The 26,435-nt window shown below is 44.3% G+C and overlaps 1 protein-coding gene across 1 annotated transcript in view; it reads right to left on the bottom strand.

The window, feature by feature from the left end:
• Positions 1 to 26,435, bottom strand: part of MATN2 (matrilin 2) — a 154,307-nt gene that overhangs the window by 74,137 nt on the left and 53,735 nt on the right. The window contains exon 4 of the mRNA XM_079722824.1: positions 18,564 to 18,686. Within this exon, the coding sequence (XP_079578950.1) occupies positions 18,564 to 18,686 (123 nt within the window). The remainder of the gene's footprint in view (positions 1 to 18,563; positions 18,687 to 26,435) is intronic.

The following is a 26,435-nucleotide window of genomic DNA, read 5'->3' as shown; positions in this document are numbered from 1 at the left end:
GTGTTCTGAAAACATTTGGATGGTTCTTGGACTGAAGTTATCACAAGCAGGTATTTGCGCTTGTCTGCATCAAGTACCATTCCTATTCTTTGAGAACTAAAAGGCTTCATAATCAGAGTCTCACCAAGGTACGCACCGATATACACAGTCTCACCAAGGTAATCTGGTGCTGTCTTTGACATTTTGCAGAAGCTGAGAGAGAGCACAGTGAAATGACCTGCTACTCCACCAAAAACATGGCAGGTCTAGAAGAGCCTCTTATTCCCAAGTCTGCATTGGTCTCTTTGGACATCGTTTTCCTCCTTCCATTTCTCTGTCAGAAGGACCTTTCAAAGTCCTCTTTGTGCTCTACTTAGTCATCCCATAAATGAGGAAAATGGGAAGCCAAAGGAGGTTAGGTAGAGGTAACACAGATTACTAGGGAGAAATGAATGGATGGCTATTAACAGTTCTATTTTGGTCAAATATTTATTAGTGCTGGGCCCTGGCTATTTACTCAAATGCAATGTAAGAACACACTCCACAGCATTTACTGCAGTGGAACTAAGAATCTATCAGAGGATGAAACGGTTAAAGGCGTTTTCACTCCATCACCGACTCAGTCTCTCCTTTGAAGAAACAGGCTGACATGATGGCATTATTTCTCAGCAAGGAGAACGGCTTGGTTTCATAACTAGCTCTTTGAGTGACTTTACCATTAAAGTTGGAGAAAATCAAAGAGCATTAAAGGGATTGAATATATTAAAAATTGTTTTCCTCTGGTTAAAAGTTACCACTATGACAGCTATGGTAAAAACTTAATACATAGAAAGCTGGATTCATCCCTGAATCCAATGGCTACACTTTAATGTAATCTCCTAGGTCTCTGAGTTTTAATAGTTTATTATGCCTTTAGATAATTATAACATATCAAATTGATAAAAAAGATAAAAGCTGATATATTCATCACCTCTATCAAATGCATTAACTTTTTTTAAAAAATAAAAGCTACATCATAAGATTAAAAAACATTTAGGTCTAAGATTCCACAAATAAGGATTCTGGTTTTAAAATGCTAAAAGAATTATTTTCATTCCCCAATCAATAAAGTAGATGAAAAAATTATAGATGCAAATTCCTCGCTTACCAGTCTATTTCTATCTTATATTTCCAGTTGGGAACTCCAAGTGAGATTTCCCATGGATCCAGATATAAGGAAAATAGCAAGAATCAGAAAAAACTTCAGCTCATGCAAAAATCATGGTGAATAATTAAAGAGTGACAAAATTTACAGTTAGTTACAAGTTTAAGCCAGAGACCTAAGAAAAATCTGAATCTTCAGATACTTTTCATTTATTCAGTCAATGAAGCACCTAGTTTATCCCAGGCACTGGGGCTATAGTGGCGAACCAAACAGATAAAGGGGTTCCTGCCGACACACAGCTTGTACTCTAAGGGTTAGTAATGTGAAGTTCTAGGAAGAGAATTTCTGATAAAAACTCAGAAGTGGAATTTATCCAAAGAAAACAAAAACACTAATTCAAAGAGATATATGCACCCCTATGTTCACTGAAGCATTATTTACAATAGCCAAGATATGGCAGCAACCTAAGTGTCCATCAACAGATGAATGGATAAAGAAGATGTGCTACATATAATCAATGAAATGTTACTCAGCCATAAAAAAAGAATGAAATTTTGCCATTTGTGACAACATGGATGCACCTTGAGGGTATTATGCTAAGTGAAATAAGTCAGACAGAGAGAGACAGATACATATGATCTCACTTATATGTGGAATCTAAAAAACGAAACAACTGAACAGCATAACAAAACAGAAATAGACTCATGGATACAGAGAACAAACTGGTGGTTGCCAGAAGGGACGGGTTAAGGATATGAATGAAATAGGTAAAGGGGATTACGAGGTACAAACTTCCAGCTATAAAATAAATAAGTCACAGGGACGTAATGTACACATAGGGGATATAATGAATAATACTGTAACAACTAGGTATGGTGACAGATGGTAACTGGACTTATCGTGGTGATTATTTCAAAAAGTGTATAATGAAAATGTAGGGCTTCCCTGGTGGCGCAGTGGTTGGGGGTCCGCCTGCTGATGCAGGGGACACGGGTTCGTGCCCCAGTCCGGGAAGATCCCACGTGCCGCGGAGCAGCTGGGCCCGTGAGCCATGGCTGCTGAGCCTGCGTGTCCGGAGCCTGTGCTCCACATTGGGAGAGGCCACAACAGTGAGAGGCCCACGTACCGCAAAAAAAAAAAAAGGTAAAAAAAAAATGTAAAATACTGAATCACTACATTGTACACCTGAAACTAATATTGGATGTAAAGAGTGTTTCTGACTGAGAGAACAGTGACTGCAAAGGTCCTTAGGTAGAACAAACTAGCCCCATTTGAGGACTGGGAAGGCCAGAGTAGCTATCAGATGCATCCTAAATAACTAAAATACAAAATAGAACATGCTAGAAATCCAGAAGAGAGGTGCTGCCAATACAGTGGGAGTTCAGAACGGGGATACATTACTGCCAGCCAAGGCTGAATCCATCAGAAACGGCTGGCAGGCCAAGCGGGAGAGAATGGAGAAAGGGAAATGGACCCAGGGCGGGGGGAACAGTAAATGTGCAGAAACAGAGGAAAGCAGGACAGGCATGGTAGCTGAATTCCACTCTGGGAATTCCAAGGGAAGTAGCAGCAGGGAGCATCGGAAGGACAATTGACACCAGATGGCAGAGGGCCTGGAATCAGGCTGCGTGGTCTGAACTGTGCTCAGCAGGCAGTGGGGACCACTCAAGGTCAAAGCCTTAAAAAGGGAGATGGGCCATTTTACCTGAGTTGGGCTTTGGAAGGATAATTCTGGTTGCATCACAGTTTCTTTTAGCTCTGGGAAATACAAAGGACTTCTAGAACAGATAAATGAAAATCACTGCTTTGGGAACAGAGGTAGTTTTCTGAATTCCAAGCCAAAGTAGCTTGGGTTTGCTTGCACGTTGATGGGAAAATCAACCTCTTGACAGAAGGACCTTCAATTGTTCTTCAGAGCTCTTGGCCCCGCCCATTGGCTGTCAGTGCATGTCAGGGCACCCCTGCACTTCTCCTTCCTGGCATGTATCACAATGTTAATCACATAGGCGTTTACGTAGTGATGTATTTACTGTGTCTCCCTTGCTAGGCTCCCTAACTGGGAGGAGAGCATCCCTGCACAAAGTCCTCGTGGCTGGAAAATGACACCCCAGTACACTGGAACAACATAACCCCAAATCCCAAGCCCATCTCTGAAGGTGGGGGGGTAGGAGCTTCTCCACCTGGGTCCCCCTTCTCAGCTCCCACAGCTGCTTTGCCTCCTCTCTGTGTCCAGAAGGAATCCTGCCTAGCAGTGGTTACAAAGGGGTGGTGGCAGTTTAAGTAATTTTTTTCTCTTATTTATAATGATCTGTTTTTGAATTTTCTAACAAGAGCTTATACAAAGAGCTTTTTAATAATGAAAAACAATCAACGTTACAAAAGAACCCCTTTGAAAGTAGCATCTTAAAAGCAGTGAGGACTTCCCTGATGGTGCAGTGGTTAAGAATCCGTCTGCCAGTGCCGGGGACACAGGTTCGATCCCCAGTCCGGGAAGATCCCACATGCCGCAGAGCAACTAAGCCTGTGCACCACAACTACTGAGCCTGCGCTCTAGAGCCCGCAAGCCAAAGTTGAGCCCGTGAGCCACAACTACTGAAGCCTGCGTGCTACAACTACTGAAGCCCGCGTGCCAAGAGCCCGTGCTCTACAACAAGAGAAGCCACTGCAGTGAGAAGCCTGTGCACCGCAACGAAGAGTAGCCCCTGCTCGCCGCAACTAGAGAAAGCCCGCGCGTAGCAAGGAAGACTCAACACAGCCAAAGATAAAAATAAAGTGTGTCTTTATAAAATAAAAGAAAAGCAGTGAACCAGGATCTTGAAGCAATAAGCATTTTTCCCCAAGACTTCCCCCCATAAGGTAGGTAGAGAGGCAATGAGATGCTTATGCCTTCCGGAACAGGACAGCCATGAGTCACTACAGGGTCCCATCTACCAGAGCATGACCTCGGCTGCTCATTAAAACCATCTGGGGACCTTTGGAAAATCCTGATGCCCAGCCCAACCCCTTAAATCAGACAGCTGGGGCTGGGATGCAGGCAACACTGTTTGCTAAAGCTCCCAGATAATTCCAGTGTGCAGCCAGGTTGAGAGCCATTGAACCTACAGGATAAAATTCCTCACAATCATCCAAGGGGAAGGGGCCCAGATGCAAGAGTCAGCCTCCCCCTTTATCAACTGAGTCTGCAGGCTCAGATTCTTCTTTTAAGCAAATCTCAGAATTTTTTGCTGTCCTTGGACCCCTCTCCAAGTGGCTAAAAGACCCCGGACACTAAGTGAGGGTGCAAAGTGTGGTAGGAACAGGAGTTCCAGAAGAACGATCCCACAAACAGCAGGCCTGCCAGCTGGCCTCAGGCCTTTCATACTGTTTTTAGAACACTGGGGATTTATGGCCACTAGTGATCTGTACTGTCCCAAAGGAAACCATGGAGGATTAATTTAATTAAACAAAGAGTAAGGAATGAATACAGACTAGGTTCTCACAAAACAACGTTTTTGTTTTTCTGGCAGTAGTCGCTTCCATTTGAAACAAATACAGATGTTTTTGGATGATTCCTTATTCTTTAGGAAAACAGGAATTTTTTTTCTCACAGCCTGGGAGGATTTCACTGAAGGGTCATAAAACCTTGGGCGTTGGAGAAGCAGTGGATTCAGAGTTCCCATTACCCTTCCAAGCCTTCTCTACCCCGTTACCCCCACTCATGGCTATGGACTTCAGCCCGATGTCACCTCCTCCAGGAAGCCTTCTTCAGCTTGGCTGGGCTTAGAGTCTCCTTCCTCTGGGCTCCTCTAGCCCTATACACACAGCTCCACTAGAGGACTTATGCATTTAGCCCACAGTATTAGAAGGACCGGATCACAGGTCTGTCTGCCCCATGAGAATGATCTGGTCTGACTCAGTTTTGATTCCCCAGTGTCCTAGCGCATGTAGTTGGTGCCCCATAAGTGTTCGCCTACTGAATGAACAGTGACAAAGTCCCATACCCCTTGCCTCCCGACAGGGATGTTTCTAGAGTCCTAAAATATCTCCTCCATCAGAAATGGGGTCCTGGGAAGATGAGTGAGATGGGAATAAAATGTTTCCCGAGTCTCTGTACCTCTCCTCGTCCCCAGCAAGAGATATTCCTCTCCCAGAAGAGTACAATGACATCGGGGAGCCCACCCCCAGCTGCAGACACCAGAATTCTCATGACAGCTAAGGAACCAGCTGCCTTGCTGTCTGCTGCATCCCTGGTACCTAGCACAGTGCCTGGCACATTGTAGGTGCTCATTAAGTGCTTGTGAATGGATGAATGAACCCAACACCTGAAATACAGGGTTGTCAGTCATTCCTCACTCATCAGTCTTACCCAGGCTGTAAGCTCTGAAAGGCACAGGATAAGTCTTCGGTGGTGTTCAGGGTGCCTGTGATACCACACACTTCACACAGCAGGTGCTTAGTGGACATGTGTTGATCTGACTTGACAGTCACCAGCCTGGAGTAGTCAGGGATGGGGGGGCTCTTATCTGACCACTCCCTCTTAGAGGTCAAGTTCCCCTTCATGGTTTCTCTTACCACAGTTATAATTTAACACTTAATTTGCAATTGTTAATTTCATGTCTACTTCCCTTGCCATTTGAAGGCAGTGCTTGTTCTGTTCAGCCCTCCAGCTCAAATAACTAGCATGGTGTTTGGCATGTGGTCAATTTTTTAAAATATATTTGAATGACTGAATTCATTCATTCATTCATCAAATTGCTCAAACTGCTAGGAGAAAAACAGTGGATAAAATAGATTTAAAAAATCAATCAATCTCTGTCCCCATGTAGCGGATATTCAAGTGGGAAGCCCGCTCCTACTGACTCACATTGATACACCATGCCCACCTCTTCCCAACTCTGCGTTCAGCAAGGCCAAGTGGGTAGCTTGAAATCAGCCATGGTGGTAGTATTGACAACATAGGAAGTGGTGAACATTGCAAATTGGAGCTTTCCCCCCTGGGGACCTGGTTGTTAAACATTTACTAGCATACCATGGACAGGGGCCAGACATAAAAAACATAAACAGGTAAAAATATATATTACGCTAGATCTTAGAAGTGCTATAGAAAAAAATTAAGCAGGAAAGGGGGGTTGGGAGTATGGAGGAAAGGGAGCTTCTGTTTTAAACAGTATGGTCACAGAAAAGATTATTATTTTTTTTTTTTTGCGGTATGCGGCCCTCTCACTGTTGTAGCCTCTCCCGTTGCGGAGCACAGGCTCCGGACGCACAGGCTCAGCGGCCATGGCTCACGGGCCCAGCCGCTCCGCGGCATGTGGGATCTTCCCGGACCGGGGCACGAACCCGCAACCCCTGCATCGGCAGGCGGACTCTCAACCACTGTGCCACCAGGGAAGCCCAGAAAAGATTATTTTATACAAGGACCTGAGGGAGGTAATATGAAAAAGTAGGGATCAAGGGGATTGAATCTTGGAGGAGGAGATAAGGGGCAGTTATGTTTCTTTCCATAGGGCTTAAGGGAAGCAATCAGATAGAATGAAAAGAATATGGCCTTTGGAGCCAGGCCTGGCTTCAGCGAGGTGACCTGTGTGACTTCATATAAGTGATTTCTATGAGATTGCATTTTCATAGAGGTTAAATAATTAAGTGGAGAAAACATCTTATGGCAGGGTTAAATGAGATAATATAGATGATAAAGCATCTGAGCAATGGGAGGTACTCAACAAATGTTAGTCTCCTTTTTTCCTAGTTTAGGGTAAAGAAAGGTCTTGGTGGTGCAGGCCTAGTTAAGCATGGAGGAAAGGTGAACCCCAACCGAATTTTGCCTACATCACAATTCTAATATAATATCACTTTATTGGGTGCCTATGAAACCCCCCACTAGATTCAGATTTCTTTAAATGACATCAATGTATCTGTGACTAAGTTTTGGTTTGTGAGTTCTATGCTGAATTGATCTGACACAGCAAAGTAGGCAATTTTGAATTTTATAACAAAAGATCTCAACAAACTCAAACAATGCCTTGCCAGAGGGCAAATGTTAGCGTATATAGCTGACAGCAAAATCCACTTGTTTCTCTCTTTTTTTTTTTTTGGTGGTACGCGGGCTTCTCACTGTTGTGGCCTCTCCCGTTGCGGAGCACAGGCTCCGGACGCACAGGCTCAGCAGCCATGGCTCACGGGCCCAGCCGCTCCGCGGCATGTGCGATCTTCCCAGACCAGGGCACGAACCCGTGTCCCCTGCATCGGCAGGCGGACTCTCAACCACTGAGCCACCAGGGAAGCCCCGATTGCTTCTCTTGTTTCCTGGAGAATTTTAGGAGGGATGTTAACTGCATCTGCTCAGTCTTCCTAAGTGAAATAAATCAGTGAGGATTTGATAACTAAGGGCCCCAGGGCTATGCTCAAATCCTTCCCTAGCACTCCCCTGAGGCTCACAGCCATTCTAGATTTAAGGGCCTTCCTCAGTGTGTGATCTTGAAACCCTAGCACAGCGCCTCGGCCGAAGAACTTGGAAAACTTCCATCTGGTTACACTGGATGAGAAGCACGGGACAAAGACTGCAGTGGCTGTGCCTGACATCATCCTGGGTGAAATCAAAGGCTTTTTACTGACTTTTCAGAATTTTAGACAAGCTGAATTGCATGCTGTTGACACCAATGACAGTTTAATTTCTCCTCTGGACTTAAAGCAAAATGGACACCTTTAAAGACATGCTCCACTTTTTTTCTTACGGCTCCTGCTGCTATTTAGCCTGAGATGTAGAAATCAGAAATTATGTATCACAGTGAGAGAGAAAAGAAATGTATTATTAGAGCTGTTATTTCACTCAGCTGGGAAACAATGCCATTTCTGCCTGCTCCAACCCCGAAAACTCACTTGAACTTAAGGCTCTGCAAACACCTGCCAAACCTAAGCCTGCATTTTGAGGACCATCCCCCTCCTTTCATCATGTCTGAAAGCCCTAATCTTATTTTGACAGCTGCGGTTTGGATTTGAAGACTTTCAGCAGTAAATGTGAGCCAGCAGCCTTGTGCTTCTCTGCTGGAAGAAACACCACCAACCCCATGTCACCCAGAAAAACAAACCTGTCCTTCCAGGCAAATTCCAGCTCCAAACTCGCATCCCTCCTCCCCCAACGGCTTCATTCTTTTTCAATCAGTTCTCCTATTCATGAACGAGATTTTAGTTTTCTTTTCAGAAGGGGAAAAGAGGAGGATCCCCAAAACAAAGCCTGAAAACATAAGTAAATCTGACTGAATGAGGTTGATCAAAATAATAAATAAGCGTGAACGAATAACGCCCTAGTCAGGCAGAGCGCGTTGCAATTTCCAAATGGCTGTCAGTCGCATCATCACATTCTCAATATGAACTCCCTGAGGAGTGGAATTTCCCAGGGAGAGATCTAGTTTAAAACAGCGGGGGCAGTGGTTTTCAAACTTGACCAGAATCCCCTAGAGGGCTTTAAAAGGCTGTTAAAAGACACCCTCCTAGGCTGCATCCCTGGAGTCCCTGATTCAGTAGGTCTGGGGTAAGTAGGGCCTGGGAATTTGCATTCCTAACAAGTTTACCTGCAAAGCCGCCTGTTTGTGTGCACGCACGCAGCCTGCTCGCTCTTGCACTTGCTCCGCGCTGTCTCAGCTTTGTGGGCTGCCCCAAAGCTGAGACCTTGACCTCCCCTTTCCACACTCCCTTCCTCCCTCCAAGATTCCATCCATCTTCAGGGTCAATTACCACCACCAAGCGTATCCAGCCAGGCATTTTTCTTGAACGCTAACCCTCATCTCCAGCTGCATCCAACCACTTGTGTGGGCTCTGGCCCGGACTCACTGCTTTCCCCGCAAAACCAGGTTTCCTCTCTTAAGTTATTTATCAGTTTAAATTCTAACACCCCCCACCCACCACTCCCCATCTTCGGTCATAAACTCCTCCCTGGGGTGGGGATTATTGCTGTGATCTCCTAATTAACTCCATGGGCATAAGAAACACATGCACTGAATTGACTGAACTGATTTGAACTGTAAACTGATTTCATCGTCCATGTTCTGCTCTGCACGTGCAGAGCACAAGGCAAGCCAAGATCTGAGTGTTCTTGGAGGGTCTTGGGTCTCAAACATATAAGAGGAAACACTTATTTTTCTCTCACACACCACAAGAGCGTCTGGCTTATAGAGGGGAATCAGTAAGTATTGAATGAATAAATGAACAAATGAGTGGATGGATGGATGGTATTTCTGCACCTATTATCTAATCCTAATTCTAATCCTATGTATATATTACTGCCACGGTCAATTTACTAAAATGTGGTTTTCCCCTTGACACCCTGTGTTCAGCCCCTCTATCCACCAAAGACAAAAGCTGGAACTCAGCTTGAGAATCAAATCACTCCATAATTTGTTCCAGCTTAAATTCCTTTCCCCATCCCCCACTAATGTCCCAAACAAACTATTCCAAATAGGCAGTCTGTACAGTTAGCAGCCCCTAAAGACAACAAGCTCTACATTTCTCTTCTCTTCTTTGACTTGCTAGAAAAACCCCTATTCCCCAAAGCCTTCCCTGACTGTTCCATGACTCTTTCTCCAATCTCTTCTCTTGCAGCCTTCTGTCTCAGCACCAGTTACCTTCCCAAACCACCCTGTTCTGAAAATACATAGATATACCTACATCTATATTATTGAATTTAAATGACATACAATAAACTACACATATTCAACATAGACAAGCTGGTAAACTTGACAGATCAACATATCATCACCATAGTCGAGATAACATATCCATCACCTCCAAGTCCCCAAAGTTTCCTAGTGCCCCTTTGTAATCCCTTCACCTGTCCCTTCTCTCCCCTTGGCCCCAGGCAACCACTAATCTGCTGATCATAGATTAGTTACCATTTTCTAAAATTTCATATAAATTCCGAATCCTATAATATGTACTCTTTTTTTGGGGGGGGCCTCATTTCTTTCATTCAACACGGTTATTTTGATATTCATCCAGCTTGCTGCATGGGTCAATAGTTCATTCTTTTCATTGCCTAGTTGTATTACATTGTATGCATATATCACAATTTGTTAAGAATTCACCTGTTGATGATTTGGGCTGTTTCCAGTTTTAGGTTATTACAAGTAAAGCTGCTATAAACATTTGTTTGGATATAAACTTTAATTTCTTTTGAGTAAATACCTAAAAGTGGAATTATGGTAGGTACATACTTAACTTTGTAAGAAACTGCTAAACTGTTTTCCAAAGTGGTTGAACCATTTTACATTCCTACCAGGAACAATGATAATTCTGTTCCCAACTTTGCTAATACTTGGCATGGTCAATATTTTAAAATGTATCCAATCTAGTAGAAGTATAGTGGTATCTCATTGTGGCTTTAATTTGTATTTCCTTAGTATCTAATAAGTTTAAGCATCTCTTCTTTATATATCTTCTTTGGTTTAGTGTCTATTCAAATCTTTTGCCCATTTTGACTGGGCTGTTTATTTTTCTATTATTGAGTTGTAAGAATTCTTTATAAATTCTAAGGTCCTTTGTTGGATATATATTTGCAAATATTTAATTCCAGTCTGTGACTTGACTTTTTCCCTTTAGTAGCAGTGTATTTGGAAGAGCAAATGTTTTAATTTTGATGATGTTCAATTTACTGAGTTTTTCTTTTATGTTTTGTGTCCTATTTAAAAACTTCTTGCCAAACCCAGGGTCATCAAAATTTTTTCTTTCATTTTTATCTAGACTTTTAAATGCTTCTACTCTATATTAACATTTGAAATCAATTTTGAATAAATTTTTGTATATGGTGTGATGTAAGGGTCAATGTGCATTTTTTGGCATGTGGCAATCCAATTGTTGTAACACCATCTGTTGATGACATTATTTTTTCCCCATGAATTGCCTTGGCACCTTTGTCAAAGAACACTTCACCATATACGTGTGGGTCTATTTCTGGACTACATTCTGCTCAGGTGTTGTCCATCGTTACACCAATACCACACTGTTTTGATTACTGCTGCTTTACAGTCAGTCCTCAAGTAAGATAATTTGATCCCCACAACTTTATTTCAAAGTTTTAGTTGATCCTCATTATTTGCAGATTCTGTATTTGCGAATTCACCTACTTGATACAATTTTTCTTGGAACCCAAAATCAATACTTGTAGCATTTTCAGGGCCATTCATGGATCTATACAGAGTGGTGAAAAAATTGAGCTACCTAATTCACTTTCCCAGTGAAGGTCAAACAAGCAATGCTCTGACTTCTTGTTTTAGCTCTCATACTGTAAATAAGCATTTTTTGGGTGTTCTATTTAGGGCCATATTTTAAAAATTTTTTGTGCTTTCTATTGATGACCTCACTGTGTAAAATGGCCCCTAACAGTAGTGATGAAGGGCTGTCTAGTGTTCCTAAGGCAAGAAGGCCGTGAGGTGCCTTTTGGAGGAAAGATGTGTGTTAGATGAGCTTCATTCAGGCATGAGTAATAGTGCTGTTGGATGTGAGTTCAATGTTAGTGAATCAACAATATACACTCAATAAGGTGTCTTTAAACAGAAACACCCATAAAACAAGGTTCTGTATCGACTGGCGAAATGTTGTGGCCAGAAGTTCTCAGGAAACGAACCCTGTACTTCCCCTAGGAACGATGATCCAGTAATCACTATTTCAGTGTTAACAGAGACTTATAAACCATAACTATCGTGAATAATAAGAATCAATCGTATTTGACTATTCAATTTTTTCCCTTTTCATTTATATATTAGAATCAGATTATCAGTTTCTACCCAAAAAATTCTGCTAGGATTTTGATAGAGATTGCTTTGAACCTATAGGTCATTTTGGAAAGAACTGACATCTTAGCAATAGTAAGTCTTCTATTTGATGATTTGACATATCTCTCCATTTATTTAGGTCTTCTTTAATTTATTGCAGACATCTTTTGTCTTTGTCAATGTACGTCTTTTGTCAAATTTATCCTTAATTTCTATATTTCTGATACTAGTGTAAAATGGTACTTTTTAAATGTCTATTTCAGATTTTTGTTGCCAGTATATAAAAATACAACCAAATAATTTTGTATATTGAGCTTTTATCTTGCAACCTTGCTGAATTCATGAATTAATTTTAGTAGCTTTTTTGAAGATTCTATTAGCTTTTCTACATATGCAGTCACATAGTCTGTAAAGACAGTTTTACCTTTTCCTTTCCAATCTGTATGACTTTCTAATTTATTTTTATTTCATTATTATATCAGTTAAAACATCCAGTCCAATGTTGAATGGAAGTGTGGCAGTGGATGTACTTTCTTGTTCCTTATCTTAAAAGGAAAACACTTAGTCTTTTACTCTTGAGTATGATGTTAACTGTAGGTGTTTTCATAGGTGCTCTTTATCAGGTTGAGGAATTTCCCTTTTATTTCTAGTTTATTGAGAATTTTTATCATGAACGAATGTTGGGTATTGTCCAATGCTTTCTTGGCATCTATTGAAATGATCCTATATTTTTTCATTTTTTTCATCTGTTAATATGGTGAATTGAATTATATTGATTTTTACTGATGTATAGTTGATGTTGTATAAGTTACAGGTGTACAATACAGTGATTCACAATTTTTAAAGGTTTTACTCTATAATTATTATAAAATATTGGCTATATTCCCTGTGTTGTGCAATATATCCTTGTAGTTTTGTGTGTGTGTGTATGTGTGTGTGTGTGTGTGTGTGTGTAGTCTTTTTTTTTGGCTGCACTGGTTCTTCATTGCTGCACAGGGGCTTTCTCTAGTTGCAGCAAGCTGGGGCTACTCTTTGTTGCGGTGTGCAGGCTTCTCACTCGGGTGGCTTCTCTTGTTGCAGAGCATGGGCTCTAGGTGCGCGGGCTTCAGTAGTTGTGGCACGTGGGCTCAGTAGTTGTGGCTCGCAGGCTCTAGAGCGCAGGCTCAGTAGTTGTGGCACATGGGCTTAGGTGCTCCGCAGCATGTGGGATCTTCCCAGACCAGGGATCGAACCCGTGTCCCCTGCATTGGCAGGCAGATTCTTAACCACTGCGCCACCAGGCAAGTCCATTGTAGCTTATTTTATACATAATAGTTTGTACCTCTTAATCTCCTACCCTTACTTACCCCTTCCCCTTACCCCTTCCCCTTCCCTCTCCCCACTGGTAACCACTAATTTGTTCTTTATACCTGTGAGTCTGTTTCTTTTTATTATATTCACTAGTTTGTTGTATTTTTTTAGATTCCACATATCAGTGATAACATCCAGTATTTATCTTTCTCTGTCTGACTTATTTCACTTAGCGTAATAATACCCTCCAAGTCCATTCATGTTGTTGCAAATGGCAAAATTTAATTCTTTTTTATGGCTGAGGAGTATTCCATTGTATACATATATCACATCTTCTTTATGCATTCATCTGTTGATGGACACTTAGGTTACTTCCATATCTTGGCAATTGTAAATAATGCTGCTATGAACATTGGGGTGCATGTATTGCGTTTTTGTTTCTTTTGAATATATACCCAGGAGTGGAACTGCTTGATCATACAGTAGTTCTTTTTTTAGTTTTTTGAGAAACCTCTATACTGTTTCCCACAGTGGCTACACCAACAGTGTATGAGGGTTCCCTTTTCATCACATCCTCGCCAACATTTGTTATTTGTGTACTTTTTGATGATAGCCATTCTGACAGGGGTGAGGTGATACCTCATTGTGAATTTGATTTGCACTTCCCTGATGGCTAGCGATGTTGAGCTTCTTTTCATGTGCCTGTTGGGCATCTGCATGTTCTCTTTGGAAAAATGTCTATTCAGGTCTTCTGCCTGTTTTTCAATTGTGTTGTTTGTTTGTTTGTTTTGATGTTGAGTTGTATGAGCTGTTTATATCTTTTGGATATTAACCCCTTACCGATCATATCATTTGCAAATACTATCATTCAGTAGGTTGGCTTTTCATTTTGTCAATGGTTTCCTTTGCTGTGCAAAAGCTTTTAAGTTTAATTAGGTCCCATATGCTTAGTTTTGCTTTTATTTCCTTTGTTTTAAGAGACAGATCCAAAAAAATATTACTATGATATATGTCAAAGAGTGATCTGCCTGTGTTTTCCTCTAGGAGCTTTGTGGTTTCTGATCTAACATTTAGGTCTTTAATCCATTTTGAGTTTATTTTTGTATACGGTGTTAGAAAATGTTTTAATTTCATTCTTTTACATGTAGGTGTCCAGTTTTCCTAGCACCACTTATTGAAGAGACTGTCTTTTCTCCATTGTATATTCTTACCTCCTCTGTCATATATTAATTGACCATAAGTGTGTGGGTTTATTTCTGGGCTCTCTATTCTGTTCCATTGATCTATGTGTCTGTTTCTGTGTTGGTACATACTGTTTGGATTACTGTAGCTTGGAAGCACAGTCTAAAGTCAGGGAGTGTGATTCCTCTACCTCTGTTCTTCTTTCTCAAGATTGTGTTGGCTATTTAGGGTCTTTTGTGTTTCATACAAATTTCAAAATTATTTGCTCTAGTTCTGTGAAAAATGCCATTGGTATTTTGATAGGGATTGCACTGAATCTATAGATTGCCTTGGGTACTATGGTCATTTTAACAATATTAAGTCTTCCAATCCAAGAACACAGTGTATCTTTCCATCTATTTGTGTCGTCTTCAATTTCTTTCATCAGTGCTTTATAGTTTTCCAAGTACAGGTCTTTTACCTTCTTTTTTTTTTTTTTTTTTTTTTTTTGCGGACCTCTCACTGTTGTGGCCTCTCCCATTGCAGAGCACAGGCTTCGGACACACAGGCTCAATGGCCATGGCTCACAGGCCCAGCCGCTCTGCAGCATGTGGGATCTTCCCAGACCAGGGCACGAACCCATGTCCCCTGCATCGGCAGGCGGACTCTCAACCACTGCACCACCAGGGAATGAACTGACTAACTGGTGTCCAGAAGAGGGTTGAGACACTGACTAACTGGTGTCCAGAAGAGGGTTTCTGGACAGTGAAAAGACCCAAATCCGAGTCATCTTAAGATGTATTCATGCCTCCCTTGAAAAAGAGAAAATTAATGGGGAGTGGGGGATTACACTCTTCAATAATCAAAGGGCTTTCTCTTTTTAGTTGGAAAAGGAAATAAACTTTTTGGTATATAGCTTCAGATGGCAGAAATAGGATCAAAGGTGGGAATTACAGAGAGTAGGACTTCAGCTCAACCACTGATCCAGGCTATCTGGAGGTGGGATACAGGTGCTTTGTAATGACCTGGTGTTCCAGATGGGTGATGATGGTTGGACATGCACCATCACTGTGGGACACCGGGAAGAAACAGAATTCCTCGGTTAAGTGGGAAAGAGAGCTAACAGTCTGACAGACAAGGTCTGTTTCTACTCGAAGATCCTATGAATCAGCCGTGTCTGCCTACTCTCTCCACACAGGCAGGGTTGGAATAGAAAATGGTGGGTATAGTGTCTGTGTGTGTGTGTGTGTGTGCGTGCGTGTGTGTGTATGTGTGTGTGTGTGTTTGAAGGCCATCGCCTAAGAGGCCCTCTCACAATCATCCTGTACAATGACAATATCACAGGAGTTGGTAGTTAACTTGGGGGAACGACAATCATTTGAATGTTAGTTCTGGTGAATTAGTTCTGAGTCTCCCCTGGGAACAGTGAGCCTTTGAACCTGCCTGTCCTCGTGGGCTTGGAGGCAGGGTTGCCTTCCACCTCCAGGATCATGGGACAGTATCAAATGGTGGGTAAAAGCTAGGCCCATGCAGTCACACATAATAGGATTTGGCTTCTGGTTTGGTCTCGTTATGAGCCACAGGACCCTGAGTAAATCGTCTAACCTTTTTTGGTACCTTATTTTCCTTGCCTGTAAAATGAGAATGCTAAACCTACCTGAAGAGCTCAGTGTCAGAGTTAATGAGATGATGAGTACGAAGCACTCAGGAGAGCTCCTGGCACATGGTAAACACTTAATGAGTGGCTGTAGTTAGGCCAGACGTCCTGTGCAGCACACTGATCTGGGCAGGGGCTGCAATCACTTTGGACCGTAACTACCTTGGCTGTTTATTCAATTTACTTCCATGCAAGAAGGTAGCTCCAAGAGAGCAGAAACACGGCTGTTTTATTCACTCTTTGATTTCTAGTAATTTGTACGGGGCCTGGAACACCTTAAAGGTTCAAAATTGGACATAGCTGTGTCTCATTCCCCTCCAGGCCCAGTGAGTCTCTCTCCACGTCAGCAGGGACAGGCCCCCACAAGAGGCTCAGAACAGCCTCCCCTTGGCACAATTTTGCATTGTTCACCAGACCAAGATCATGGCTCAGTAGCTGCGGCACACAGGTTCAGTAGCTGTGGCACACAGGCTCAGTAGGTGTGGCGCACGGGCTTAGTTGCTCCGCGGCATGTGGGATCTTCCCAGACCAGGGATCGAACCCATGTCCCCTGCACTGGCAGGCGGATTCTTAACCACTGCACCACCAGGGAAGTCCCCTGGGTGACTCTTAATTACTGAAGCTTGAGAACCAATGCCTGGGTTCAGGCCCCTCTGACCCGGGCCTCCTTGCTCCTCCACCCAAATCAGTCTGTCTGAACCCAGGCAGTTTCTGCATCACGCTCTTTGCACCCACAGCCCTAGAACAGGAGGGAGCCAAGGCCAGACCGACACCTGGGAGAGCCTGGGGCCTCAGGACTTGAGGTGGGACCAGGCGGGGGCTGGCAAACCTGCTGTGTGGGGAAGGCCCAGGTCATGACATCAAACTTTTTATTTTTTAGTTGCTGGTCTCGAAATTCCTCAGGATTGACTAAGCCAGGCCATGGAAAGTGGACATCGGTAGATGCCCGGATCCCAGCGGATCATCGGGGCAGGTCGCAAGGAGAACTTTCTGTGCTCCCGAGAAGGGCAGGGCAGGATGGGAGTTAGCAAGGTGGAGGGAGGCTGAGTGCTCTGCAGAGAAATGCTGAGTGGGAGGCTCCTGGAGAGGACGGGGCACGTCTGAGAAGATGTTTAGGTTGTTTGCTGAGCGGTATGCGAGGCAACCTTGCCTGGGCTCCCCCAGTCCTCCAGTAAATTCTATTAAACCCACGAGCATATGGTACTAATGATTTTCGTTGTGGAAACTGAAGAAGGGTCAGAGGTTCAAGCGGGAGGCCAGGATGATTCAGGCTCCAACAAACAAACATCCTGGAGGAGCCGGAGGACACAGGGTCCCCCAGGACTTACATAGCCTGAGGGCTTTGGGCTTCTACAGGCCACAGAACCGGAGAAGTCGAGCAGATGTTCCCTAATCTTGGGGGTCAGGGGGCCCCTAGCCAACCATTCTCAACCCAAAGTGAGAAGACAAAAGGAAAATGTGGTTTGGCCCTATAAACGGGATACTAATTACAGCCATTTGTGCAAACTGTTTTCCATTAGTGCTTAATTGCTTACCATGTGGTATAATAACAATTACGCATTGCATGACCTACATGTCAGATTAGCTGAGTTTTATTTGCCTCCATGTGGGCCAGTCTTCCTCATGTCTTGAGGAAGTCCGGTTGTCTGTGGGCTAACACAGTGGCTTTATTTATAACTTGAAAAAAAATTATAGGCACAACACTCAGTGTATGGGTAGTTCTCTCCTCTAAGAGGCGGATTACCTCATGTGCTTCAAATGTCAGTATGTTGTCTAGTTTTGGGGCTTGGCCAAAAAAAAGAGAATGTGCATTCTATTACACTTTATATCTGATTGTCCTTTTCTATGTAGGAGACCTATAAAGCATCCCTCACCAAAGCAATGAGGTCCCCGCACACCTCTAAAACAGAACTCAAATAATCATTCCCAGCCAATGTCAGTAGCTCATCCTAAATCCACGCTTCAGGGAAGAGAATAAAATACAGAAGCAATTCCTCAGGGCACAGTCAATAGAGACAGCGGATGAAAAGGCTCTTCAGCGGTTCCCCCCTAAAGAACAGCTTGGAAGTAAAGGACAGCAGCTCATGAATTCAAAGAGGCTATTTCTGAGAAGGAGCCTCCAACGATCTTCCAAACTCTTCCTGATGGCCTACTGTGTGCCTGGCTGTGGCCTCAGCGCTGTGAAGGCAGAGTGGGGGCCAGGGGTCAACACAAAATACACGAGTTACAAAACCTCGTTTCTGTCCTTAGGGAAATGATGACTTGGTTGGGGGAGGGGCCACAGATGAATTAAATGGGCCCAGATAAAAGAGGAGAGAGGGGCTTCCCTGGTGGCGCAGTGGTTGAGAGTCTGCCTCCCGATGCAGGGGACGCGGGTTCGTGCCCCGGTCCGGGAAGATCCCACATGCCGCGGAGCGGCTGGGCCCGTGAGCCATGGGCGCTGAGCCTGCGTGTCCGGAGCCTGTGCTCTGCAACGGGAGAGGCCACAACAGTGAGAGGCCCGCGTACCGAAAAAAAAAAAAAAAAAAAAAGAGGAGAGAGTGGGAGAGCAGAGGAGGACAGGACAAATACATCAGCAAAGCAATCTTACTTCTGCAAGTTGTCTGATCCGAGTTGAGGATGTAGCCTTGTTTGCACCTGCAGACATACGAGCCAGGAGTATTGATGCAGAAGTGGGCACAGTTATGCTCCAGGATGCTGCACATGTGGACCACTGAAAGGGAAGACATGGCAAGTTAAGGCAACGATGATGCCTTCTCTGATTTCATCCCCCTCGCAAACATTCATCCAGAATCTACGCTGTGAAGGAACGAGCAGGACTCAAAGAGAAACAAGCTGCAGTCCCTACCCTCAAGGGGTAGCCTTTGGTAGGACCAGACAGTTCTACATAAATGCCATCAGCAATATATACATAGAGGGCCGCAGAGGGTCAAAGGGAAATGATGTTAGGCTGAGCCATATGAGATTGCTGAATATCCAACTAAAAACAGGTCAAAAACGACCTACAAAAACAGAAATTTCACAGTGCAATTAATAACATCCAGTTGGTGGGCAGAGGGATCAGAAAGTCTGCTGATACCAGGGGTGGCTCTGACTAACGTGTGGACTTGGTAGGCAACAGCGGGTTTGGAGGAAAAGCTATTAGTTAAATGAGGATGTGGTAAAGAATTAACAGTTTCTCAGGATCATAAATCCCTAGAGTAATGTAATTTTCTAATAGGCAAAAGTATTATAAAAATTTTTGGAGTTAAAAAATGCACTCATATGTTTCCATAATCTTTATGTCTCAATTTAAAATATTTCTGGATGGACCTAGAGTCTGTTATACAGAGTGAAGTAAGTCAGAAAGAGAAAAACAAATACCATATGCTAACACACATATATGGAATCTAAAAATTAAAAAAAATGGTTCTGAAGAACCTAGGGGCAGGACAGGAATAAAGACCCAGATATAGAGAATGGACTTGAGGATACGGGGAGGGGGAAGGGTGAGCTGGGACGAAGTGAGAGAGTGGCATGGACATATATACACTACCAAATGTAAAACAGATAACTAGTGGGAAGCAGCCACATAAGACAGGGAGATCAGCTCGGTGCTTTGTGACCACCTAGAGGGGTGGGATAGGGAGGGTGGGAGGGAGACGCAAGAGGGAGGGGATATGGGGATATATGTATACGTATAGCTGATTCACTTTGTTATAAAGCAGAAACTAACACAACATTGTAAAGCAATTATACTCCAATAAAGATGTTAAAAAAAAATTTCTGGGACTTCCCTGGTGGTCCAGTGTTAAAGAATCAGAGTGCTTTCATCTTCGTTTGTAGACACACTCAGAGCGATGAAAAATTTAGGTCACCAGCTGAGGTTGAACAAGATGATGCTCTGCATTCTTGTTTCTGCTCTCAGACTGTGAATGAGTATTCTTTTCAAGTGCCACACTGTTCGCATTTTTGTGCTTTTTGTTGATGATTTTGCTGTTTAAAATGGCCCCAAGTGTGGTGCTGGAGTGTTGGTGTTTGCTGAAGTGAAGTGTGTCTGGTGTTCCTAAGTGCAAGGAAGCTATGATGTGCCTTATGGAGAAAAATGTGTGTTTGATAAATTTCATTCGGGCAAGAGTGATAGTGCTGCTGGCTGTGAATTCAATGTTAATGAATCAACAATATATAAAGAAGGTGTCTTTACACAGAAACACACATAAAACAAGATTATGTATCGATCAGTTGACAACAGTGTCGGACCAGAGGCTCCGAGGAACTTAACTCTGTATTTCCCCTAGGAGCTGTGGTTCAGTACTTGCCACTTCAGTCAGCGTTCACCATGACGTTATAGGATGTAATTACCAAGAACAAGGAGAATCAACTATATACCTTAGCTTTGATCAAATACATTTGATCTAGTTCATTCTTTTTAATTGCTTTATCCATTGGTCATATGACTAGTCTTCATTATATTTAGCCATTTCCCCACCAGTCCACAGTTTTGCTTTCCCAGTGCTGTGATGAACCTTCTTAAACACATCTCCTTGAGCACATGTGCAGTTGTTTCTCTAGGACCGGGTCCTACTTTGTTTTTTTTGGGCTGCGTTGGGTCTTCGTTGCTGCGCATGGGCTTTCTCTAGTCGTGGCGAGCTGGGTCTACTCTGCGTTGCGGTGCGCGGGCTTCTCATTGTGGTGGCTTCTCTTGTTGCAGAGCACAGGCTCTAGGCGCACAGACTTTAATAGTTGCAGCACGCGGGCTCAGTGGTTGTGGCGCACGGGCTTAGTTGCCCTGCGGCACGTGGGATGTTCCCAGACCAGGGCTCGAACCCACGTCCCCTGCATTGGCAGGTAGACTCTTAACCACTGCGCCACAGGGAAGTTCCTGGGTCCTACTTTAAATAGATATCACCTCACTGTCTTGCAAGGTAGTTTATACCAGCAATGCATGAGAGTAATGATTCCCACCTCCTCAAAACTTCAGCACTCAGGATTATCAAACATTAAGTTTTTGACCATGTTAAGAGGGAAAAATCATTATCCTGTTTTTAATTTGCCTTTGCTTTGCACCCTGGAAGGCTCTCTTCTTTTCCTAGGCTGCTGGAGTCAAATTACCCACAGGCACAGAGGCGTTCTTATGCAACTCTCAGCATGACACTATTTTCCTCCATAATGAAGAAAATCTAAAGTCTAGACAACCAGCAACACAGCAGTTATACACTGGCATGAGGCCCAAGTGATGAGTCTGCTGCCTGACTTCTCACCGAGACCCTGACAGATAATTATTTTGACAGGAGATGTGAGGCAGAGAAAATACCTGCTGGGCAGCAGACAGCACAGTGGTGATGAGAAAGGCTTCTGGAAATAAGATTACAGCTGAGCTTCACCATGACCTTGTAATGAATTACTTAATTTCTCTGAACTCCACTTTCTTCACCTGTCAAATAGGGAAATTAAAAGAACTATTGCATAGGGTTTTGGAGTGACAGCTTGTTACTAAGGCTTGTCTTGGCCATGTATGATAAAAGAAATTGGAACCAGGAGACTGTCCCACGTGCCCCAAAAGAAACTGAAACCAGAAACTTGGTGTACTGGAAAGAGCACTGGGTTAGAAGCCAGACGACAGGTGCTCTGGTTCCCTTCTGCCTCGAACAAGTGAGGGAAGTTCATGTAAGTTGCATAGCTCTTTCTGGCCTATTTCTTTACCTGTAGAATAAACACATGTATGATGTCCAGGCACCTTCAGTACAGACACTTAATTATTTTCTAGAAGCTGCCTTCCTTCTCATTCCAAATGCGTGCTGACTGGGGGAGCGGCTGTGTTGGTGTGAGGTAGCCCCTCTCCTGGCCACTGTTGGGTGTTCAGGGTCTGACAGTCAGAGTCTTTTCTTGGCATTTAGCCACTAGAATTGAGGAAAAAGGGGTTTATACCGAGGGCAAGCATATCTGGGGGCTGACAGGGTGCATGCTCTCTGCCCCTGGACCAGAGAAGTCCAAGGAGAAGCAGAGTGGGGATGGAGAGAAAGCAAAGCTGTCATTCACTAAGCGTCTCCTTATTTCCATGAGTAATATAACACAATCCACCCTTCTAAAGCTAGTTCAAGTTGAATTTCTATTACTTTCAACCAGAAGAATCCCAAACATTTTTACTAAGGTAGTATAAAAATTTTCCACCTGTAAAATTCTATAGATGAGGAACCGGTGATACTAAGAGCATCTGGCCCTAATGCCTTGCCCTCCCGTGGGGCAGGCCTTTATGATGTGACTGAAGGGGGCACAAGAGTCCTGCCTCCTACGGTGACCTGCAGGTGGTCTCACACCTCAGAAGGCCTTGTAGGTGGAAGCTGGGTCCAGGCTTTGCATTCGGCGGAAGAAATCACTAATCAGCAGACTAAGTCTTTGGCAGGATTGGATTTTTTTTTTTTTTTTTTTTTTTTTTTTGCGGTACGCGGGCCTCTCACTGTTGTGGCCTCTCCCGTTGCGGAGCACAGGCTCTGGACGCGCAGGCCCAGCGGCCATGGCTCACGGGCCTAGCCGCTCTGCGGCATGTGGGATCTTCCCAGACCGGGGCACGAACCCGTGTCCCCTGCATCGGCAGGCGGACTCTCAACCACTGCGCCACCAGGGAAGCCCAGGATTGGATTTTTAACCAGGCGATCTGAATGTTAATAAATGTTTATTAATGAATGTGTCATTGACTAAATGAATGATCAAAAGAGTGGTGGGGGCTTCCCTGGTGGCGCACTGGTTGAGAGTCCGCCTGCTGATGCAGGGGACACGGGTTCGTGACCCAGTCCGGGAAGATCCCACATGCCGCGGAGCGGCTGGGCCCGTGAGCCATGGCCACTGAGCCTGCGCATCCGGAGCCTGTGCTCCGCAACGGGAGAGGCCACAACAGTGAGAGGCCCGCGTACCGCAAAAAAAAAAAAAAGAGTGGTGGGCTGACTGGGGGTCTTGAAAGGAACAATTACTAGGTACGGAAAGTCAAGGCCTGTGGAAGTCCATCTGGCCTCCCACTTAGCAACAGGGCCTTGAAGGGCTGCAGTAAGTGTGGACTTTACCCGGGCTGGTTGATGGGAGGTGTGTCTTAGGAACACTGTTAGCGCCTTCTATTGTGCCTGGCCTGGGCGGGGTGAGGCTCTTAGGGTAGGAACAACCAGCCTCCAGGCTTTAAATACCAGGCTAAGCTGATAAAGCAGATACCAAGAGGTTAAGTAAAAGCAGCCCTGGGAATTCCCTGGCAGTCCAGTGGTTAGGACTCTGTGCTTTCACTGCCGAGGGCGAGGGTTCAGTCCCTGGTGGGGGAACTAGGTGTCGCAAGTTGCCTGGTGCGGCCAGAAAGAAAAAAGAAAGGCAGCCCTGCCCAGGTTGCAAGTCATCAGAAGGCTCAGGACAGACGTGCATTTTTCAGCCCCTAGATTCAACTGTCCTCTCTCACTGGGTGGCAAAAATGGTGGGCCCCAGGATGGGTAGGTTTTGGTCATCTTGTAGACAGGGCCTCATTCACAGGAGGCCTCTAAGATTCTCCTGGAGGTCTCGGAGTGGCCTGAGAATGCAACCTCAGGAGCCCTCCTCTCCCAGCTGTGGCTGGTGTGGGAATTCACTGCCTGTGGGTACAAAGCCACTGCTGTGCCTGAGTTCACGTCCACACAGCCAGTGAGCACAAGAGCCTAATCTCTTCCTAATTGTACGATAAAGGTTCCTGTCTTGATCGCTCCTGGAGATACCCTGTCCCCACCGATCCACAGATCCAGATCCAGCAGCGTTTTTTGGTTCTGCCCAAAAGCACACGAGCCTCAGCTCAGCTTCCCTCTGAAATCCCTTCTCTAGGTGCACTTTGACCTCCACGTCCCTGCCTAGCCTCTCATCAGCATTTCTCAAGCTGTGGGTTATGTCTCCGTAGCAGGTCACGAAATTAACAGAGACTCTGGGCTCATTTTTTTTGTTTTTGTTTTTAAATGAAATAGAAAAAACTATTAAAAATATCATTCTTTTCCTGGCTTACTGCAATCGCCCTCCCTACATATCTCTAGCTGGCAAACTCCTACTCTCTCTTTTTTTTTTTTTAAGATTTATTTATTATATATTTATTTTATTTACTTTTGGCTGCGTCGGGTCTTAGTTGCAGCACGCAGGATCTTCATTGAGGCACACGGGATCTTTTCATTGCGGTGTGCGGGCTTCTCTCTAGTTGTGGCGTGCGGGTTTTCTCTTGCCTAGTTGTGGCGCGCAGGCTCCAGGGCACGTGGGCTTTGTACTTTGCGGCACGCAGGTTCTCTAGTTGAGGCACGTGTGCTCAGTAGTTGCGGCACACAGGCTTAGCTGCTCGGCGGCATGTGGGATCTTAGTTCCCTGACCAGGGATCGAACCCGCATCCCCTGCATTGTAAGGAGGATTCTTTACCACTGGGCCACCAGGGAAGTCCCCCTTACTCCTCTTTCAAGTCTGTGTAGCACATAGTAGTTAAGATGTAGGTTCTGAGCCAGAATGCCTGGGTTCACACCTCAACTCTGCCACTTAGTGCTATGTGACCTTGGACAAGTTACTGAACTTCTCTGGGTCTCTATTTCCTCTTCTGTCAAATGGGAATTATAGCAGCACCTACTTCACAGGTTTGTTGTGAGAATAAAATGAGTTAACATACGTTAATAGAGCAAAACAGCACATGCACATATTAATATCATTAAGTGTTAGTTATAATCATTATTATCTCTTTAAAGCTCTCCTGGACTCCCTAGGCAGACCCTGGCATTCTTTGATCAGAGGGCCCCCAGTGCCAGGTGACTTCCCAAGGCCTCTGAAGTGCATACTTCATATAGCCAACATCCCATTTCTCTGTGATGAGAGCATCTTCCCACCAGCCTGAAACCCTCAGACCCGGCAGGTGGAGGGTAAGAGTTCTGAAGCCAGAGAGACTCCAACTCTGCCGCCTGAAGCTGCTTATCCTTTCTAAGCCCCAGTTTCTACTTCTGTAAAATGGGGTAATAATACTTCACAGGGCTGTTATAAGTATTCAATGAAATAACATATTGGAAAGTACCTAGCCCAGGACAAAATTGGCTGTTATTCTCAGAGTGTAGCTCAATAAATGTTTAAGGAACAAGTGAGACTTCCAAAACCCCAGAGAACTGCCATCTGCAACATGGTAGACGCTGTTGTCTGAGGATTGGAGGGCAGGTCAAAGCTGAGGCCATCTGCCTACCCTGCTGGTCCTCCGTGTGTTTGACCGTAATCATACACAACATGGTGCACACTGAATGGGGCTCTACAGTTCATAACGCCTGTTCACACATCTACTCTCCGCAGGTAAAATCCCCAGTTTACAGATGTGCTCAACATCTATACAGCTGGCAGGTGGAGTCATTGAAACCTCAGTCTGCTCCTCCCCATCGCAAAGGCTTCCCATCAAACTCCGAGGTGAGTATCAACCTCAGAGCTGGTGTGCCTAGCATGGCTGGACTGTGGAGGCTGCCTGCAGAAAACCGTTTACCTTAAAAGAGGAATTTCTATCTCCCAATGCGAAGAGGAATGAAATGAGCAAGAGGTTTGGAAGTAGAACCCACCATCTCCTGGCTGCTTGGGAATTCACTTAACAAGTTTACAGTCCTGTAAAAGGGAGGGATAGAGTCGTGCTGCCTCCCCAGATTTTCGTGAGGATAAAGTGTGAAGACACAAGAGAAAGTGCTTTGTAAATGTTAGTTACTGCGATCCTTACTGCACAGTTGATGAAGAGGCCCCGGGGCCTCCTTCACCTTCCAAGACAGTTGACAAGTCTGCTCAGCAGAGCCCTGTGATGAGGAGAGACAGGAGCTGGTCTTCTGTGGGGTCGGAAGGGTGATTCAGTTCCCGGGCCCTAACAAATGAATGAATGAATGGCACGATACTGATGTTTTCTTAGGGCTTCAAGATTACAAAAATGGGAGTAGCCAAGCTGCCTTTTAATTTTGCTGCCAGGCCATAAAGCACAGAGAAGGTTCTTCTATGAATAAGTCCACATCCTCAGCCTCATCATATTACCTTTCCCTTTGCTGAGCAATTCAGAGAGCTTATAAAAGAACTCATCCATTAACATTTTTCCAAGACAACTGAATAAACACGTCAAAACTGTTACAGAACCAATTTCTTTTTTTACTATTTCCAGGAAAGAGGGAATATAAATTCTGCAGAAGTCATTTAAAGTCATAAACCTTAAAAACGTTTGCAGTGCATTCTACTGGCTGAAGTTTTCCAGGTGACTCAGGCCACGGCGCGCCACAGAGACCCAGCCCCTCTGCGGCGCCAGGGAAATGGCACTTCTGAATGTTTTCCAAGTGACATTGCAGAGCAGAAGTTTCTTTTTCCTTCATGGCGTTGATTTTTTAAGTAAAACTTTTGATTTTGGAGTCAAGAATTAATGGAGTCTCTGCTTTTTGAAGTTAGTTTTCAGCAGAGGATTTTTTAAAAAGGCGTCAAAAGCACACCATACTTCCTTCCTGAGGCTTTGACA

Source organism: Hyperoodon ampullatus (assembly GCF_949752795.1).
Source record: "Hyperoodon ampullatus genome assembly, chromosome: 17".
NCBI classification, from domain to species: domain Eukaryota; kingdom Metazoa; phylum Chordata; class Mammalia; order Artiodactyla; family Ziphiidae; genus Hyperoodon; species Hyperoodon ampullatus.
Note: the sequence above shows the minus strand (reverse complement) of the source record. Positions and strands in the feature narration are given on the sequence as shown.